General features: G+C 41.6%; 1 protein-coding gene across 5 annotated transcripts in view; it reads left to right on the top strand.

Moving 5' to 3' along the window:
• The window catches only part of LOC115208353 (ral GTPase-activating protein subunit beta), an 89,708-nt gene that overhangs the window by 42,404 nt on the left and 25,570 nt on the right, over nucleotides 1-21,734 (top strand). For 3 of the 5 annotated variants that reach the window (XR_003881150.1, XM_029776330.1, XM_029776329.1), the window contains exons 10-20: nucleotides 37-238; nucleotides 4,370-4,537; nucleotides 8,211-8,325; nucleotides 8,656-8,803; nucleotides 8,992-9,056; nucleotides 9,389-9,527; nucleotides 11,026-11,159; nucleotides 11,673-11,855; nucleotides 12,276-12,427; nucleotides 20,903-21,090; nucleotides 21,384-21,487. Coding sequence is in view for 4 of the 5 variants with exons in the window: in XM_029776330.1 (XP_029632190.1) it covers nucleotides 37-238; nucleotides 4,370-4,537; nucleotides 8,211-8,325; nucleotides 8,656-8,803; nucleotides 8,992-9,056; nucleotides 9,389-9,527; nucleotides 11,026-11,159; nucleotides 11,673-11,855; nucleotides 12,276-12,427; nucleotides 20,903-21,090; nucleotides 21,384-21,487 (1,598 nt within the window). In the remaining variant the exon portion in view is untranslated. The remainder of the gene's footprint in view (nucleotides 1-36; nucleotides 239-4,369; nucleotides 4,538-8,210; nucleotides 8,326-8,655; nucleotides 8,804-8,991; nucleotides 9,057-9,388; nucleotides 9,528-11,025; nucleotides 11,160-11,672; nucleotides 11,856-12,275; nucleotides 12,428-20,902; nucleotides 21,091-21,383; nucleotides 21,488-21,734) is intronic. The other 2 variants (XM_029776332.1, XM_029776331.1) reach the window with 1 other exon arrangement.

Genomic DNA, 21,734 nt, shown 5'->3' with positions numbered 1-21,734 from the left:
TATGAACCTCCCCCTTCTCTCTCTCTCTCTTGCCAGCCCTGGCCACTCAGACAGGTGTGGAGCTGAGGAGGAAGGGCTCCCAGATGTCCACAGATACCATGGTGTCCAATCCCATGTTCGACGCCAACGAGTTCCCCGACAACTACGAGTCGGGCCGGGCCGAGGCCTGTGGAACCCTCTGTAGGATCTTCTGCAGCAAGAAGACTGGCGAGGAGATACTGCCCGTTTATCTGTCCAGGTACCCACATGTTTTACCGTGATACAGTCAAAACAGAAAGGCAATATAGTAGTATTATATAAGTATTCTTTTTAAATGAGTACCCAAATCTCCACAGATTGTATTTTATTTTTGTAAGTATACTGAACAAAAATATAAAAGCAACATGGAACGTGTTGGTACTATGTTTCATGAGCTGAAATAAAAGATCCCAGAAATGTTCCATACTCACAAAAAGCCTATTTCTTTCAAATTTTGTGAACAGATTTGTTTACTTCCCTGTTAGTATTTCTCCTTTGCCAAGATAATCCATCCACCTGACAGGTGTGGCATATTAAGAAACTGATTAAATAGCATGATCATTACTCAGGTGCACCTTGTGCTGGGGACAAAAGGCCACTCTAAAATGTGCAGATTTGTTACACAACACAATGCCACAGATGTCTCAAGTTGAGGGAGCGTGCAATTGGCATGCTGACTGCAGGAATATCCACCAGAGCTGTTGCCAGATCATTTTATGTTAATATCTCTACCATAAGCCAATGTCGTTTTAAAGAATTTGGCAGTACGTCCAACTGGCCTCACAACTGTAACCACGCCAGCCCAGGATCTCCACATCCGGCTTCTTCACCTGGTCTGAGACCAGCCACCCGGACAGCTGATGAAACTGGGTTTGCATAACTGAAGAATTTCTGCACAAACTCTCAGAAACCGTCTCAGGGAAGCTCATCTGTGTGCTTATCGTCCTCACCAGTGTCTTGACCTGACTGCAGTTGGCGTTGTAACCGACTTCAGTGGGCAAATGCTCACCTTCGATGGCCACTGGCACACTGTAGAAGTGTACTCTTCACGGATGAATCCCAGTTTCAACTGTACCGGGCAGATGGCAGACTGTGTATGGTGTCATGTGGGCAAGCGGTTTGCTGACATCAACGTTGTGAACAGTGTGTCCTATGGTGGGTTTATGGTATGGGCAGGCATAAGCTAGTGACAACTAACACAATTGCATTTTATCGAAGGCAATTTTTATATGGTTTAACCATTTATTTAACTAGGTAAGTCAGTTAAGAACAATTTCTTAGTTACAATGAAGGCCTACACCGACCAAACCCGGACAATACTGGGCCAATTGTGTGCTGCCCTATGGGACTCCCAATCATGGCCGGTTGTGATAGAGCCTGGATTCGAACCAGGGTGTCTGTAGTGACGCCTCTAGCGCTGAGATGCAGTGTCTTATCTTAGACCGCTGCGCCACTCGGGACCTCCACTTGAATGCACGGAGATACCGTGACGAGACCCTGAGGCCCATTGTCGTGCCATTCATCCAACATATGCATATCTGTATTCCCAGTCATGTGAAATCCATTATTTATTTATTTATTTATTTATTTCAATTGACTGATTTCCTTACAATGAACTGTAACTCAGTAAAATTTTTGAAATTGTTGCATGTTGCATTTTATATTTTAGTTCAGTGTAATAACATAGTTAACATGGTAAAATGTTAAAATCACGTTTATCCTACCAACGGGACATCAAAAATGGTAATATCTTATGTTTCACTGAGTCGTGGCTGAACGACGACATTATTAGCATGAAGCAGGTGGGGTTACCCACTGCATCGGCAGGATAGAACAGCAGCCTCTGGTAAGACAAGGGGTGGCGGTCTATGTATATTTGTAAACATCAGCTGGTGCACAATATCTAAGGAAGTCTCAAGATTTTGCTTGCCTGAGGTAGTGTGGTCTACAGCTTATCATGAGATACTCTATCTACAGAGTTTATCTGTATTTTTCGTAGCTGTCAACATACCACCACAGACCGATGCTGGCACGAAGACCGCACTCAATGATCTGTAAACCGCCATAAGCAAACAGGAAAACGCTCATCCAAAGGCGGTGCTCCTAGTGGCCGGGGATTTTAATGCAGGGACACTTAAATCTGTTTTACCTAATTTCTATCAGCAGGTTAAATGTGCAACCAGAGGGGGGAAAAAAACTCTAGACCACCTTTACTCCACACACAGAGACACGTACAAAGCTCTCCCTCGCCCTTCATTTGGCAAATCTGACCATAATTATATCCTCCTGATTCCTGCTTACAAGTAAAAATTAAAGCAGGAAGCACTAATGACTCGGTCAATAAAAAAGTGGTCAGAAGAAGTAGATGCTAAGCTACAGGACTGTTTTGCTAGCACAGACTGGAATATGTTCTGGGATTCTTCCGATGGCATTGAGGAGTACACCACATCAGTCACTGGCTTCATCAATAAGTGCATCGATGACGTCGTCCCCACAGTGACTACGTACATACCCCAACCAGAAGCCATGGATTATACGCAAAATCCGCACTGAGCTAAAGGGTACAGCTGCCACTTTCAAGTAGCTTTAAGAAATCCCGCAATGCCCTCTGACGAACCATCAAACAGGCAAAGCTTCAATACAGGACTAAGATCGAATCATACTACAACGGCTCCGACGCTCGTCGGATGTGGCAGCAAACTATTAGACCACAAAGGGAAGCACAGCCGAGAGCTTCCCATTGACACAAGCCTACCAGACGAGCTAAATTACTTCTATGCTCGCTTCGAGGCAAGTAACACTGGAACATGCATGAGAGCATCAGCTGTTCTGGATGACAGTGTGATCACGCTCTCCGCAGCCGATGTGAGTAAGACCTTTAAACAGGTCAACATTCACAAGGCCGCAGGGCCAAACAGATTACCAGGACGTGTACTCCGAGCATGCACTGACCAACTGGCAAGTGTCTTCACTGACATTTTCAGTGAAGACAGTACAGACTCTCCCTGTCTGAGTCTGTAATACCAACATGTTTCAAGCAGACCACCATATTCCATGTGCCCAAGAAAACTAAGGTAACCGACCCTAAATGACTACCGACTCGTGGCACTCGCGTCTCTAGCCATTATCATTATCCCAGAAACCCTAGACCCACTCCAATTTGCATTCCGCCCCAACAGATCCACAGATTATGAAATCTCTATTGCACTCCACACAGCCCTTTCACACCTGGACAAAAGGAACACCTATGTGAGAATGCTATTCATTGACTACAGCTCAGCATTCAACACCATAGTGCCCTCAAAGCTCATCACTAAGCTAAGGACCCTGGGACTAAACACCTCCCTCTGCAACTGCATCCTGGACTTTCTGACGGGCTGCCCCCAGGTGGTAAGGGTAGGTAACAACACATCCGCCAAGCTGATCCTTAGCATGAGGTTCCCTAAGGGGTGCGTGCTCAGTCCCCTCCTGGTACTCCCTGTTCACTCATGACTGCAAGGCCAGGCATGACTCCAACTCCACCATTAAGTTTGCCGATGACCCAACAGTGGTAGGCCTGATCACCAACGACGAGACAGCATATAGGGAGGAGGTCAGAGACCTGGCCATGTGGTGCCAGGACAACAACCTCTCCCTCAACTTAATCAAGACTAAGGAGGATTGTGGACTACAGGAAAATGAGGACCGAGCATGACCCATTCTCATCGACGGGGCTGTAGTGGAGCAGGTTGAGAGCTTCAAATTCCTTGGTGTCCACATCACCAACAAACTAACATGGTCCAAGCACCCCAAGACAGTCGTGAAGAGGGCACAACAAAACCTATTCCCCCTCAGGAGACTGAAAAGATTTGTCATGGGTCCTCAGATCCTCAAAAGGTTCTACAGCTGCACCATCGAGAGCATCTTGACTGGTTGCATCACTGCCTGGTATGGCAACTGCTCGGCCTCCGACTGCAAGGCACTACAAAGGGTTGTGCGTACAGCCCAGTACATCACTGGGGCCAAGCTTCCTGCTTTCCAGGACCTCTATATCAGGCGGTGTTAGAGGAAGGCCCTAAAAATGTCAGACTCCAGCCACCTTAGTCATAAACCGTCTTCTCTGCTCCTGCGCGGGAAGCGGTACCGGCGAGCCAAGTCTAGGTCCAAGAGGCTTCTAAACAGCTTCTACCCCCAAGCCATAAGACTACTGAACATCTAATGAAATGGCTACCCAGACTACTTGCAAATGGCTACCCAGACTACTATGAAATTTCTAAATCTGTTCCACATGGCTGTGTTCCCCTTTTCCACAGCTTTTCCATGCACGTGTTCTAGCTTCAGACTGACTCCTCCAGTCTCTTTCCTCCCCCAGGTTCTACATGGTTCTGATCCAGGGCCTCCAGATCTCCGACTACATCTGCCGACCGGTGCTGGCCAGCATCATCCTCAACTCCTCAGCACTCTTCTGCTCCGATATTAAGGGCATCAATGTGGTGGTCCCCTACTTCATCTCAGCCCTGGAGAACGTCCTCCCTGACCGGTGAGGAATGCACCGTCTATATTTGGTGTGCTTGTTGAAAGAACACTTATTCCCCATACTTCTCATTATTCTGCACTCTCCTGCGCTGACACCACTTATACTGCTTATAAGAAACGATATTACAACAAACGGTTCGGTACAAGATTTGTTACTTTCGGTTCTTCTATTAAATGTCTCACGCCATACACTGAATGACAGGATCAAGTCTGTCTAGTATTTTGTCGACCAGGCCAGTAATGTTTCAGCACATTTGGTGTTCTAGTTAGACATTTATGTGCTCCGTCAGTCTGCCATAGAAAACTGCTAGTGTCGCTTCCTAGTCAGTGCTGCATTGTTTAGATTACACATGGAAAAAGCTATAATTGAGCAATATGATTGGCCATTCATTCAAACACCACCACGCGAGTCACAATTTAATAAGCAGTACATGATTGATGCATTCAACATGGCACACAGGAACTGTCCAGACTAGCAAAAATTTCAATTATTAATATATTAGCAACTTAGGAATAGGCTCCAGAAAGACGCCTAGCATTCGTCTTGGCTACTGTAGCCAGATCATAGAGATGAATAGAGGACTCTAGTTCCCAAAAGCCATTTTTAGAATGGGCTGAAACCCATATGGGTTAAGGAAGGATCACATGATTCCATCCGGGTCATCAGGAGGCTGGACTCCCGACAGTGACCATTAAGTCGTAATTTGCAACCTTTTAAATTGGCTGTGCGAGTTAAATGTTTTATTATTGGTCGCATCGGCACGAGCTGCACGTTCACCTCACTTCAAACGTCCTATTATTTTAGGAGGCTAAAACCATGATTTGGTCAAACAGTAATGTGTATTATCCTTATGATTCCTGTAATGAAAGTCTCTGCCCTGCGGCTGTTTCACTCAGGCCTGCTGCTCTGATGAGAGTGCCACTCTCTTCCTCTCCCCCGCACTCTGAGAGAAAATGCATTTGTAGGCTTTAACAGTTCAAAATCCATTTGGGGGAAAGAAAATACAGCTTTGGAAGCAACTACTATTGTCACTTTATTTAGATCTATAGCAACTATTTTACAACCAAGATATTTGATATGGCTTCGAAATACGCAGTGAGCGAAATTCGCAACAGCCTTTGCGAGTGCGTAGGACTGACTCATTGGGTACTGCTGAAAAGTTTTAAGACCTTTAATTTTCTGTTAGATTAATACATGACTACCAGCAGTGGGTATTATGTTTAGCGTTAGCGATCCAGCTAGTGTGTTTTGAGTTTCCACTTACTCATGCAGTGAATTGGCCCCAAATAAATTGGCCTATGATATTGGTGCCCACAAAGATATAAGCAAATTCATCTCTATTGAATGAAATATTCAGATAATTCTGGAGCCGTATTTTGACAGAGCAAAATGTTTCCGTTGACATCATTGGTGTGCATCGTGTGATTTTAACCAATTTTGAGTAGGCATTGCCTACTAATTGGGTGATGTCATTGGAAACACTTATCCACAATCTTTACAACAAAACATAAATGTTATATTTTCATATGTTGATGTTAGGGTGGTGCTGGAGATGATGAATATAAAGTTTACATTTTTTATTTTTTTTAAATATCTTATTAACTTCTATGGGCTAAACGTCCCACCCTAGTCAACAGCCAGTGGAATCGCGGGGCGCGAAATACAAATACCTCAAAAATGCTATAATTTCAATTTCTCAAACATATGACTATTTACACCATTTTAAAGACAAGACTCTCGTTAATCTAACCACATTGTCCGATTTCAAAAAGGCTTTACAGCGAAAGCAAAACATTAGATTATGTCAGGAGAGTACCCTGACAAAAATAATCACACAGCCATTTTCAAAGCAAGCATATATGTCACAAAAACCAAAACCACAGCTAAATGCAGCACTAACCTTTGATGATCTTCATCAGATGACACTCCTAGGACATTATGTTATACAATACATGCATGTTTTGTTCAATCAAGTTCATATTTATATCAAAAAACATCTTTTTACATTAGCATGTGATGTTCAGAACTAGCATACCCAGCAAAAACTTCTGGTGAATTTACTAAATTACTCATGATAAACGTTGACAAAATACATAACAATTATTTTAAGAATTATAGATACAGAACTCCTTTATGCAAACGCTATGTCAGATTTTGAAATAGCTTTTCGGCGAAAGCACATTTTGCAATATTCTGAGTACATAGCTCGGCCATCACAGGCTAGCTAATTTGACACCCACCAAGTTTGGGGCTCACTAAACTCAGAATTACTATTAGAAAAATTGGATTACCTTTGCTGTTCTTTGTCAGAATGCACTCCCAGGACTTCTACTTCAACAACAAATGTTGTTTTGGTTCCAAATAATCCATAGTTATATCCAAATACCTCCGTTTTGTTCGTGCGTTCAGGTCACTATCCGAAGGGTAACGCGCGAGCGCATTTCGTGACAAAAAAATTCAAAATATTCCATTACCGTACTTAGAAGCATGTCAAACGCTGTTTAAAATCAATTTTTATGCTATTTTTCTCGTAAAATAGCGATAATATCCCAACCGGGCAACGTTGTATTCATTCAAAGGCTGAAAGAAAAAAAATGGAGAAGTCTCGTGAACGCACATCTCACTCTCACTGTCCCCAGACTGATCACTTACAAACTCTGCTGCTGTTCTTTGCCCAGAGACAGCAGACACCCCATTCCACTTTCTGCTGGCTTTAGAGAGCCGATGGAAGCCTTAGAAAGTGTCACGTTACAGCACAGATGCTGTATTTTCGATAGAGATGCAACAGAATTGTCAGACAGGGCACTTTCCTGTATGGAATCTTCTCAGGTTTTGGCCTGCCATATGAGTTCTGTTATACTCACAGATACCATTCAAACAGTTTTAGAAACTTTAGAGTGTTTTCTATCCAAATCTACTAATTATATGCATATTCTCATTTCTGGGCAAGAGTAGTAACCAGTTTAAATCGGGTACGTTTTTTTTATCCGGCCGTGAAAATACTGCCCCCTGGCCCCAACAGGTTAAAGGGCAACGATATTCTTTGTAATTTGACACAAAAATGAATGGAATTAATACAATTCTAAAGAATATAGTAATGCTGAATATTACACAGATGTTTAATACACACCATAATGACCAAATGTAGCCTATTAATAGCTAAATATAGAGAGACAGCATGCCAACCTTTGGCTAATAAGCATTATTTTTGGTATCGAGTATTATGATACTTAACCTGGTATCCAGTATTGAAGCAAAATTCTGGTATCGTGACATTGCTACTGTTTGTACAGCTGAAGCAAGCACACAGAAATGTACCTTGTCTAATTAGTCTTATGTTTGAAAGATGTAGAAAGACCATTTGACTTGAACTTTCTGTGTTAAGGACATCTGCATGCATAAGGAATGCGGTTTTGACCAGAATAGACTTGTTTAGCCCTTAGGGTGAAGTATGCCAGCTTTTGTATGTTTGTCTCTTAGTGTCACGCAAGGGAAATACCCAGAAATGAACATTAAACAGTATATGCTTAAAACGAGCTCAAATGTAAATGTAAGCAGTTGTTTGAGGAGTCTTATCAGTGGACAATTGATTGTTGGTTAAACATGGTATCTGACTGCTGTATCTTTTGAATGTTTGACATTTGAGTTAACTTAACTTGTTCTTTCCTCCCCCCAGAGAGCTGTCAAAGTTTAAGACATACGTGAACCCCACTGACCTGAGGAGAGCCTCTATTAACATCCTGTTGTCCATGCTGCCTCTGCCACACCACTTTGGCAAGGTCAAGTCAGAGGTAAACCTGTTAATTATAAGAGAGTTTAAAGGGACATCACAGTTCAAAATTGAAATTTGAATCACACTATCAGTTGTGTAGAGACCGCTAATATGCTTCATATCAACCCTAAATACATGGAAAATATTAGCATAAAATGAGGAAACGATATAGATTTTATAGTTAACATTCCATTTCGATTGAGGCGTAAAGATACGATAGATGGACTTGGACTTATCGCAACATTAGTGTTTTGTTCTGATTCTGTTTTAGTTAATCATTTGCAATGCCCTGCAGTTCTGAGGTTGCCTAAGTGCAAAGTAACCCTTGTGTATTATTTGTATTGTCCAGGTGCTCTTGGAGGGCAAGTTTAGCAATGATGACAACTCGCTGCACGACAAGGCCGTCACCTTCCTCTCCTTCAAGCTGCGATTGGTCAACATCCTAATAGGAGCGTTACAGACGGAGACGGACCCCACCAATACGCAGATGATTCTGGGTTAAGTTGATCTCAATTTTATCTGCAGCAATTTTTTTTACTTTGATTGTTTACACTGAATAATCTGTTATAAATGAAATGTTTTTTGTAATTTGACATCTTTCTCTTTTAAGTAATACAGAATCAATGAATTGTAATAACTATTCCATAACTAGAATGGAATGACTAAAGGCCTTTTTTCTGTACAGGTGCCATGCTCAACATTGTCCAAGACTCTGCTCTCCTGGAGTCCATCGGTGCCCAAGCGGAGGTGGTAAGACCTAATACTTTTGTACTCCACGCTGTAGAAGTGCTCACTCAACTAGAAAGAAATGTGTAAGTAGCTAAGAGAGATCGTTCAAAAAAAAGATGTAACCTTTATTGAACAATGAAAGACCCTTGAGGTTAGAAACCTCTTTTATGGGGGCGACCTGGCAAGAGGTCATCAATAAATCAGTATTTAAAGGATATTTTACTCAAACATATATATATTTTTTATTTTGTTCATTAGTCCACTGTTTATCCAAAATGCTTTTTGAGTAAAATATCCCTTTTAATCATCTGAGCAGACTATGACCGCTGAACATTCTAATGCCACCCCAATAGGGCAGTGTGGATGGCAGCCATGCGCTGGCTAAAAGCCACAGCAGGAACAACAGTGGCATCAGCAACGCCAGCGGGGGCAGCTCTGAGGCCACCACCCCCGACAGCGAGAGGCCCGCCCAGGCCCTCCTCAGAGACTATGGTGAGCCCCTTCGAGAACGCACTCATGAGCCATTTTTCCAAAATCCTGACCTGGGTTAATATGTTTAATTGGCAAAATTGTGCCAGGTAAATTCAATCATGCGCACCTGAAGAATCTTAAAAGGAAACAAATTTATATTTGGACCTAGGTGTGCCAAAAATCAACCAACCGTCAGCCCTTCCTTGTTAGTAGCTCTGAAGATGAGGCCTTAGCAAAGTTTCTTGACTAGTGTAACAAGCTAGACGTGCGCAATGTAAAATCAAAGTAGTTTTTGTAGTTTTCAATGTTGACACTGTGTTTTCACCTTTTTCATTCCGGTCAGCCATGCTTTAATTGTATAGTGGACATATATGACGTTGACTAAAGGTGATTCCATGATGAACCAAAAATGCATTATTATTCTCATATTTGCAGTGATGCCGTGTCATTTGAATGATACTATACTACTGTTATCAGAATGGAGAAAGTTGTGTGTATTGTCACTTGCTAGATTTTCTCCCTATACAGTGTGCAACTTGTTCATTAACGTCTTCTTTAACTGCATGCGTTATGGTATTCAGCATATGCATGTCGTTTTATGGGAGCTGGACTATGAACCAAGACCTGGAGTTGAATGTTTAAGTATTTCTTTGATTCCTCACATAATCCTTGCTTGTCTCCTTCTCAAAGCACATTGGAGCAGAAGATCTAAGGTTCCGTCCCTAGGATCTTCTCCTCCAATGCATTTTGAGTAGGTGGTGAGAACACGAGGAATCAAGCACATATACAATTGAGATTCATCCCATGTTATTCCCACTGACTGGCTGCAAATATATTATAAAATAAGTAGATCATGGGCAAAAATGCTGAAAATCCACAAAAAATCCACTAAATGCAGGCTCCCTCTTGTGTGCAGCAGTTGTACTGCAATTTCTTGTGTTCTCTGACAAGTTCATTTCAAACAGAATCTTCTAAAAACTTTGTTGAAATGTTAAGTGTTTGTCCATCTTCATTTTAACACCGACGCGTCTGAAAGACAATTGAAACACTTATATGCAACACTATTTGTTGATTCTTTGATTATTATTATTATTAATTTTTTGTAAAGATGCATGTTCTTGGTCGATAAAATTGTCCAAATTTTGGCTACCACTTTATTGGCAACGTGCACGGTTGGACATGGTTTATACCAGTGTTGGTGTGAATTCACGAATTTAACATTTCTAATGGGGATTTTTAGATTTCAATGAGTTGAAAACTGAATTTGACCCCCAACCCTGGTTTATACAACCACAATATCTAACCTCATACCTAACAAAAAAAAGCCATTACTTCAATTACCAATGGTTTGAGTATGCCCGTTTGTCCTCATACGGTACTGTCGATATGCCGATTGCTGTGTATCTGATGCTTATTAGACATGTTCTGCCTGGTCCGGTAGTTACTAACCCCAGCTCTCCTTCTCTGCTTGTGGCGTGACGTGGTATGGTGTCGTCATCTGGGGGTGTCATATCCCTAGCTCTCCACACAGATACAGCCGCCGGCCTACTGATCCGCAGCATCCACCTGGTCACCCAGAGGCTCAACTCCCAGTGGAGGCCCGACATGAGCATCTCCCTGGCCGCCCTGGAGCTGCTGGCCGGCCTAGCCAAGGTAAGAGCCCCCGGGGGTCTTGTTCATTAAGGCACGCAACATTTTAAAACGTCTTGCAACGGGATCAAGAATGAGTGTTTCAGATAGGTGGACATGTGTATTTCCTTAGGGTTTGCAACATTTGAACCGAGGTCTCTTTTACAGAATGACATAAATTACAGGAAATGCACACATCAATATAATTGCAAGCAGAAAGAAAAACAGTCAAAAAAATGAAGACATTCATTAGTAAGGTCCTCAATCCGCTTTCTGAATTGCCCTCGAGGCACCAAAACGTCAAATTTAAGAACATTTTGAAGATTGTTCCACAAATAAGATGCAAAAAAACTAAAAGCTGATTTATTTAACTCAGTAGAGACCAAAGGAATTTCCATTTCCTATAGGGTGGTGGGACATATGGAAAGGCTACGAAAATGAACACAAGTGCTGCAATGAAAATGAAGGAGTAGGCAAAAAAGTGAATAAGAACCAGTCGTAATTCACTGATCCCTGCTGTATCTCCCTCTTCCTCAGGTGAGGGCGAGTGTGGAGTCTGCGGACCGTAAACGTGCAGTCAGCTCGGTGTGCAGTTATATCGTGTATCAGTGCAGTCGGCCGGCCCCCCTCCACTCCCGAGACCTGCACTCTATGATCGTGGCGGCCTTCCAGTGCCTGTGTGTGTGGCTGACAGAGCACCCCGACATGCTCAACGAAAAGGTAGGGGAACAACAACACCACCTGCTTTCTACCTATAGTACTGCCTGCTAGTCTTACTGTTCTGTCCATCTAAGCATGTGGTGGTGAATCGTAACTTCCGTTTAAGTCGATTTTTCACTTAGTCTCACATTGATTTCAATGTATGACGGTGGAAATTAGACTTAAAGGGAAGTTAGGATTCACCCCTTGGACTACGCTGCTGCTACTAATGCTATGGATGCAAATATCGACCTTTGAGGTGTGGGTCAAATCTTCCCTTTTTGAATCATTCATCATTCAAATGGTCACAAATCCTCCATTGACAATGTCATGATTTACTATTTTATCGTCATTATTCTCTGCCTTATGAGCTTAGCTATCTAAAGACTAAACTCACCTTCCGACTTTTGTGCCATGCAATTACATAGTGTTTTGTTGCAGGACTGTTTGATAGAGGTGCTGGAGATCGTGGAGCTGGGAATATCGGGCAGCAAGTCTAAGACCAGTGACCAGGAAGTGCGGTACAAAGGGGACAAGGAGCACAATCCGGCCTCCATGAGGGTGAAGGATGCTGCCGAGGCCACCCTGTCATGGTGAGTGCCACCTGACAGGAGTAATGGGAATATACAGTTACGTTTCTTAGGGAAAGATGCATTGCCTTTTGCTCTCTCTTAAAGGGGCAATCTGTGGTTGGTATATCCATTTTTTTTTTTTTTTACTTTTAATGATTTAAAGCCATTGATTCTTGAAGAATATAACTTATCCATGGAACGCAGGACGCTTTCATTGGCACACATTCAACAAATTTGATATTCGTAATAATTCATCATGGTTTATGTATTGTAATAACAGGCCCACAATGTGGTTACTAAAGTGCAAATGTGGATATATTTAGCTGATTTGACTGCATAACATTTAGAAGTTGTCCTTTAAGCTGAGAAGAAGTGAAGCTAGTATATGGCCCTATAAATTCTGCAATATGGAGAACGCGGGTGGAATCACTGAACCCAGATATTAAAACGGAATTCACATTTTTATTTTTACTCATTGAACTTAGCAGGGGATTGAACTTAGTAACACAGTTTATCATGAGACATGAACAGAATGCGTCAGTGATTCGTATTTCCTGCAACTTTCTGAAGAGACAAGGAGAATTCCTTGTCTGTGTATGTGCGGATCTACCACTGTGTAGTCGTTAGCGATGATGCTAAGGAAAAGTCTTCTGGTAGATGGAAAGGTTTTCTCAAAAACCTCAATTAAATAAAGGAAAACTCAATTTAGATTAAAATGTGTGGGTTGTGTAAACCTTTAATTCCAGTGTGCACCAGCAGGAGGCTGTTTTTGTGGCTGTTTTTTTGCATACATGTGATGGTAGAGTTTGCAAAACAAATACCCATGATATCATTCTGCCAGGTAAGCATAGACTACTTTGTAGTTAAAGGAAATGTATCACCCCAAAACTATCTTTTGGTAGATGTTTCATTAGTCCATTGTTAAAATATTCCCAAAATGTTGTTTGTCAGCAATCAAGTTTAAGATGTGTAACTTTCAAAATACAGAAATCAACCCCGTATTATGTATTTTGAAAGTTGCATATCAACCCAGTGGGTATTTGTTTTGCAAACTCTACCCTCACATGTATGCTAAAACACTGCTAATAAACACTCTTGTTGGTGCACACTGGAATTAAAAGGTTACTACACCCAAGAATGATAGTATTTTTATTTTATTTCTCCCAGACATCAAAAGTGGGCTCAAGCATTGTTTTGAACTTAGAAAAACAACTAGTTAGAATTCTCTATAAAACACTTTTTTTGAGAGAGAGAGCGGAAAACGGCAATTGGGGAAAATGTGATGGATTTTATAGGGCCCTACTAGTAGTGATGTGCATCTTTTTCCTTTCAAGACGATTTGATACGCATCTAGATACATGGGCTCCGATACAGGAACGATAAGTTTTACCCAGCAGCATTGCAGTTCTTGATACAAACCAATGAGCCTGGCACCTACTACCATACCCCATTTTTAAGGGCACTTAAATATTTTGTCTTACCCATTCACCCTCTAAATGGTACACATACACAATCCTTGTCTCAAGGCTTAAAAATCCCTCTTTAACCTGTCTCCTCCCCTTCATCTACACTGATTTGAAATGGATTTAACAAGTGACATCAGTAAGGGATCATAGTTTTTACCTGGATTCACCTGATCAGTATGTCATGGAAAGAGCGGGTGTTATTCATGTTTTGTATACTCAGTGTACACTGATTGTTTAAAGAAAAACTACTAAAACTATTGCTGATGGTGAACCTGATCAAAATGAAATGTATTGTAAGCCTTGTTCAGCAGGTATAGCCAGGTGAGAGTTGTCCCCGGTAGCTTACCTTTATTCCAATAAAAAAAAATGTTTTCAACAGCGCATAGATAATAACCTAGCAAATGACATAGGTTGTCACTACACCAATAAAGCCTAATATGATGCAAGCCATTTTAGCATTTGAATGCTGAAGGTGCCGCGCCGATGTGCAAGAATAGAAGCAAGCCGCCTATCTCTGGTTGGTCAGCGCGTAAGACTGGGCACAGTGCATAGCTTGACGAAGCTACTGATATTGCCTGGGGTCGTTCGGCATGCAAAATGACTTGTAGATCAATGACTGTCAACACAGTTGCATGCAGTTCGACAGGACGGATCAGTTGTCACAAAATAAGGTACTTTCAGAAGGTAGAATGTAATATGAACAAAACCTTTTAGTGAGCCGGTGATTCATAATGTTTGAATCGATTTTCGGGCCGATTGGTTCAGGATCTGCGGACCGATGCGCTTGTATTTAAAACATTTGTAGGCTATGTGCTAAAAGGACTGTCCATATTAGGGCTATAAGAAAGAGCGTGTATAGAAATGTGTTTTAAAGTTCAGATTGGTGGTCAGCTAGAGCATTCCATAGGCAAGGGAGCAGAAGGCTCGGTCCCCCATAGTACGAAGATGTGTCTTGGGGACACTACATCTTTACAGCATGTATAGCCCAATTTTTTTTTAAACTATACTTTTGATGTCATTTTTCACCACTCCTTGCATCTATAGCTCTGTCTATGAATTTGAGGTTACATTTCTCCAGCCCCATCCATCAGCTGTTTAGCAAAACCGCTTTGTTGCTGATTGCCCCTTATCCCTTTACACTTGCAACCATATTTGGGTTGAAAATAGCAGATTTGGACACTGATAAGCGCCTAAATTGCAACGCAGTGGCTGTACAGTAACATGCTATGACGTCAGAGCTCGCTGTCGTTCGGAACTTGAGCACTGCGCGCGACAAGAAGTTTTCCCAATCCCTCCTGCTAATTGGCCAACTTTTGAAATTGTTTTTCAGGGAAATGCTGTAAATTAAGAGGACTATGTATTTTGAAAGATGAGACGTTAATGGATTATAATAAATACCACTGATGTGCACTTCACATTTCCTTATCATAAAACGCATGTAATATATACAGTGTTCAGTTTATTAGGTACACCTCTCAGTTAATGAAAATGGTTTGCTGCTACAGACAGTGAGTCACAGAGCTTGAGAGGATCTGCAGATGAAGAATGAGAGAAACTCCCCATATACAGGTGTGCCAAGCTTGTAGGGTTATACCCAAGAAGACTCAAGGCTGTAATCGCTGTCAAAGGTGCTTCAACAAAGTACTGAGTAAAGGGTCTGAAAACTTATGTCAAATCTGTTTTTATATAGATATAGATTTCTAAAAACCTGTTTTTGCTTTGTCATTGTGGGGTATTGTGTGTAGATTGAGGGGGATTGTTTAAAAGAAAAAGTCAAGGGGTCTCAAAACACTATATACTATAGTGTATCTCACCGGAGAAAGCATCTCCACTGTCTAGAGGTTTAATAGCACAGGTGGAAGTTCACTCCGCTGAAACCAAGTTGACTGTTTCAAGCCCAACTCTGGCTGTTCTCCTTCTATGGCAACTACACTTTCCTGTTGGGATCTAAGGAACATTGTGTGTGATGTGATGTGATATATATATATATATATAGTACAACCATAAAACCCCTCCCAACCCCACCTTCCATCCTTTAGATTTGGGTATGTCATTGTAGGTGGAAATTGAAAAAAGGGGCGGCTCCTTATTAATCAGTACCATTACATTAGACATACAATTCACACCAAGGGTATGTTCATCAATAAGATTAAACAGTGATACTAAATAATACAAATGATCATGTATATTTAATTCAGGAACAATTGGATCTCAGAGTACCCATGTCTAAATATAACTTTGGCTTAATACAGTGTTTGTGGTGTTTCCCCTCACATAGGGAAGAGCAGGAAACCACTGAATATGTTGTAATTATTACCATCTTCCTCATAGAGCCTATAGGGTAGGCGCAAGTAAACAAAGTCTCCCTTGTCCAGCTCTAGAGTCAGTCCATTGGTTACATTCTCATGGCCTCCGTGACCATTCCACTGATATGTCCTCATAATACTCTGGTCATTCTTGAAGAAGTGTACACCCAGGTTAACTGGATTAGGGACATCCTGTGCAGTGAATCTCAAGTAGTAGACCCCTCTCACTGGTGCTGTGAAGACACCTGCATCAGAGGAAAAGCAGAGAGAGATCAACACCTTGTCTCTCATAGACACTGGAGCAAATCAAATGTAACAGTAGCGATGAGTCAAAAGAGTCAATGCAGATATTCCGTGTAGCTATTTCGTTAACTATTTAGCAGTCTTATGGCTTGGGGGTAAAAGCTTTCGATAACGCTTGCTGTGCGGTAGCAGAGAAAAAGGTCTATGACTTGGGTGACTGGAGTCTTTGACAATTTTTAGGGCCTCCCTCTGACACCGCCTGATAGAGGTCCTGGATGTTAGGGAGTTTGACCCCAGTGATGTACTGGGCTGTACGTACTACCCTCTGTAGCACCAAGCAGTTGCAATACCAAGCGGTGATGCAGCCAGTCAAGATGCTCTCAATGGTACAGCTGTAGAACTTTTTTAGGATCTGAGGGCCCATGCCGAGTCTTTTCAAATACAGAAATATGTAATTTACATAAGTATTCACATCCCTGAGTCTATTTTGTAGAAGCACCTTTGGTAGCGATTACCACTGTGAGTCTTGCTGGGTAAGTCTCTAGATTTGGCCTTGTGTTTTATGTTATCGTCCTGCTTAAAGGTGAATTAATCTCCCATTGTCTGGTAGAAAGCAGACTGAACCAGGTTTTCGTCTTGGATTTTGCCTGTGCTTAGCTCAATTCCGTTTCTTTTTTTATCCAAAACGTCACCAGTCCTTTTAACGATTACAAGCATACCGATAACATGATGCAGCCACCACTATGCTTGAAAATATGGAGAGTAGTTCCATAATGTATTGCATTTGCCCCAAACATAAGACTTTGTATTCAAGTTAATAAGTAAAGAATTTGCCTTTTTTTTTCTCTTCTTAGTATTACTTTAGTGCCTTGTTGCAAACAGGATGCATGTTTTAGAATATTTGTATTCTGTACAGGCTCCTTCTTTTCACTCTCAATTAGGTTAGTATTGTGGAGTAACTACATTCTCAGTTTTGTGCTATCTCAGCCATTAAACTAACTGTTTTAACGTCACCATTGGCCTCATGGCGAAATCCCTGAGTGGTTTCCTTCCTCTCCAGCAACAGAGTTAAGAAGGACACCTGTATCTTTGTAGTGACAGGGTGTAATTACACGGTATTACTTTACTCACATGAAAACGTGGTTACTGTTCCTTTACATTGTTTGGTGGTTGTCATGGTAATGTCAGGTCGTGCAAAAAAACTCACTCCAGTGCAAAATAAAAGCGGATCCGAGCGTTCAGACAAGGTGTGCAATGGGAGGGTATATTACTGTTAACTTTAAGTTTACCAGTAATCTGCCAGAATTTTGTTAAATTACATACGATTCTTGAAAGTTAAAAGACATCTAGTGGCTCTTTTTAGGTACTTCAGATTATCACAGGTATTTGTAATTGCCTCTCGGCCTCTGTGTGGCCTTATCACATGTAAAATAAATGAAGTAAAGTTTTTTTTTTAAATAGAATGACGAAGCTGTAAAACATTATCCTAAATATAAGCCAACTTAGTGAATAGCATTTGGTGTTTTAGCCTGAAATATCCAGAGGTGCGAGGGGGCTTATTTTATTATGCCATTTATGTATTTGTTGTCTATGTTTTTGCATTAAACTGGTGGCAGCTGTGAAAAACGTAAATAGTTGTATTGTCAATGTGAATTAGATGCTTTTTTTTCTTCATTAATTTGGCTATTTTTAGCTACAACCATATGGTCTATCCACTAGAAACTCATGGACAATATGGACAGATATAAAATATTTATTTATAAGAAGTATCTTTGCAACCCGAGTCCAGACAGCGGTTGAATATGGAGGATCGGGTTTGTATCCGGATTCAGATCCACATATGGAGGTGGTATAAATTGGAAGTCAAAATATCAGATTCCATGTTTTCTTTACTGTTTACACATTAGGGGAAGGTCATATGGGTATAAAATATGGAAATAATTGGCAAAAGATCTGAATAGGCCTGATGGCCCTGATACACTATAGCCATTGTGCGTCTGGCATTGCCGTCAACCATTAAGGTTGACGGCAATGCTTTGAAGTCAATGAAAGCTGCTTCACTGCCCGTGTTGTGCTCGCGTTGCGTCGTCCAATGGCAGCGTCCAAGTCCAGACAGAGGTTGGACTTGGCCGAGTCGTCGAGGTTCAATTCTTGATGGCTGACATGCGCGTTAATTCTATCTTGTGAATTTAAATAATGACAAATAATTTTGGTTGCATATGGCCTCGACTATACACCACTGGTTATTTTACTAAGATTTATAAAGTCAAGAAGCTACTACTACTAGCTAGCTACATTGCGTAGCTAGGTTCACAATGTAAGCAAACGCAACTTGTGCAATTAGAGGATCATTTAGTACAACCTCTAGCAACAATTCAATGAGTACTTGCGAAAAACTGGACCAAAGCTATTGTACTTACACATAATCAATTAATATTGTACAGTAGGGGAAAATAGAAGAAAGACTGTCTTCCCCTCCGCTCCTCTCCACTTTCAAAACAACGCGCTCTGTGCAGCAGGTAGAAGGTCACATTGACAACGCTGATGGAAATGCAATGCAATGCTTATAGTGGAGCTGAAGTGTTACTGATGTGGACCCTTGTGGACATGTCAGGTGTGTTGTATTATGTTGATTGGTGTGTGAGAAGCAGTACCTGTAATTGGGCTGTAGGCTTGGCCGATGTTTGTAATGACATTGGAGTAGACCAAAATGGTTTACAATAGGGTCCCATTGTTCTATCTAAAGCAGCGGAGAATGCCACCTTTGGCCACTCTGTGAACACAGGGAAGGGATGAAGATTTCTTTATATAGAGCACAATATACACTTGACTGACTGACTGACTGACTGACTACACCTTACTCCTAGGGCTAAAAGATTCAGAACCACATTAAGCATTGTTTAAATATGATACATTGGGGAAATTAAAATCATACGATCCTATTTATCTAAGTAGAAATAGAGACAACACATTACATAACTAGTGTCACTACTAGAATGACCATGTATGACGTTAAAAGATTGTTTTTCATACCTGCATTCTCTCTCTTCAGCTCCTCCACCTCCCTCTCACTGGCTGTCAGTCTGGCCTCCAGAGCTAGAATATGTCAAAAAATACAAATGAAATGTTAATGAATTCAACACACCGCTGTTTTCCTAATCATAATACAGAAGTCGTTAAACAAAGCTGCCTCACTTTACCTGCGTTCCTTCTCTCCAACTCCTCCAACTTGTTCTTGTGGACCTGTATTTCATTCTTATTAACGCTCAGCTCCACTCTCTGATCCTCCACCTGGCTCTCACTAGCTGTCAGTCTGGCCCCCATGGCTGAAAGTTCTGTGGCTTGGGCTGGAAATACAAATATAGGAAACATGTCTTGAGCATTGTTCTGATACTAACCAAATGATCAACAAAATCCTCTTTTTATACTATCATATCCCGACATTTACCTGCGTTCTGTCTCTTCAGCGTCTCCACCTGGCTCTTACTGGCTGTCAGTCTGTTCCCCATGTACCTCAGCTCCACTCTCTGTTCCACCACCATGTATCTGAGCTACTTCAGCTCAGTCCAGATGTCAGGCTGGGTGGTCAACTGTTGAACATCATTCTCCCTGCTCTCTCCCCTGTCACTGTTACCCTGTTGAGGGATGTCATTCTCTCCCTGAGCCCATGACCCAGACAGACGGAACAGCATCACCAGCAAAGCTACAGCACCCCTCATTCTGAAACAATGAACTGATGTAGTCTACTGGGCTCAGGCCCTGTCTTTATATACAAACTGGTCTTGGTGAACCAATACATGGGAACTTTAACAGGTGATATCAGTGGAGCATTTTGAGAACATTACCAAGAACGATGTGTGATGTAACACAACACAGATGAAACATATGAGGTGTTTAAAGGACATGAGAAAATCAAACCTGTAACTCAGTTTAAAGTCTCTATTTTTCTCCTTAAAGGGCCAGCAATTTGGTATTCGGTCACTTGTTTTGGGAAACCGCTAAGGGATGGGGCTGGAGTAATGTAACCACTATCAAATTAATAGACTGAGCTATGGATGCAAAGACCATGTTTTAAAGCTATCAAGTCTTTGTTTACAATTACACTCTTTGCAAACAATGAATTAAAACAAGCATATATTTCAGGTTCTGTTTGGGTAAGACAGTTGAACTAAGCTCATTTATAACTTATATTTTTTCAGGAATCTATGGCTATATATTATTAATTTAAAAGTAAAACAAAAATGTATGTACCAAATGCGGACTGTAGCTTTAAATTCATTTCAACCATTTTACCTGCCAGTATTTATGGATAATTCCCTTTTTCTTTTTCTTTCTTGACCAATCCTGTATTCTTATCTGCTTAGTTCAGGGTTGCTATTTTTATTCATACAATTCTGCTTTTGAAAATGTTTTATAGTGGGGATTCCTGCCTCGTGTATATATTTTGTCTTTTGAATGCACAGCACCTCTGTCCCTGTCAGCATAATGCAGGTCCTGGGGGCGTTCCCGTCGCCCAGTGGCCCCGCCTCCCCCTGCAGCCTGCTGAACGAGGACACCCTGATCAAGTACTCCAGGCTGACCTCTACCAGCCGCAAGAACTTCCGCTACTTCGTCCTAGACAACTCTGTCATCCTGGCCATGCTGGAGCAGCCGCTGGGCAACGAACAGAGTCAGTTATGTTATCCCAAATCCACTTCAACAAATATCTTTGACATATTATTGGCAATCCTTCACATGTTATCCCAGAACCATTTTGACAGTCGTCATCCACATGTTATCAGTCATCAACCACGTTTTCAGTCATCATCCTCATGTTTATTAACATTTTAAACGTTTAAAAGTGGTTTTGCACTATAAAACGGAAATTGGAGTTTCTCATTGGACATGTCAATGTCTTCTGTTTTGTGCCTAATGAACACAACCCTGTTGACCTGGTTGCCGTGTGTGTGTGTGTGTGAGCAGATCCCTGTCCATCCGTGACCATGTTGATCAGGGGGATGTCTGGGAGACACGCCTGGACCATGCAGCTCTTCCACCAACCCAGGGGGGCCCGTGCCAGCCAGAAGGTAACACACACACTTTAGCTAACCCTTTAGATTCGTTATGTTGATATGTTTCCGTACATTTCTATTACGCGCCAGTCACAAGGTAACACACACACACACACCGTAGTTAACCCTTTATATGAATTATGTTAGTATGTATCAGCACATTTCTATTAGTGTCAAGGTTCACATTGACATGTTATTAACCAGCAACTCCATTGTTAGGAACCAGGTTTTCACATTGCTGTAATGAACAAATGATCTCTAA

Source organism: Salmo trutta, chromosome 14 (assembly GCF_901001165.1).
Source record: "Salmo trutta chromosome 14, fSalTru1.1, whole genome shotgun sequence".
Classification (NCBI taxonomy): Eukaryota; Metazoa; Chordata; class Actinopteri; order Salmoniformes; family Salmonidae; genus Salmo; species Salmo trutta.
The sequence above is the reverse complement of the archived record's forward strand: the minus strand, read 5'-3'. Positions and strand labels throughout refer to the sequence as shown.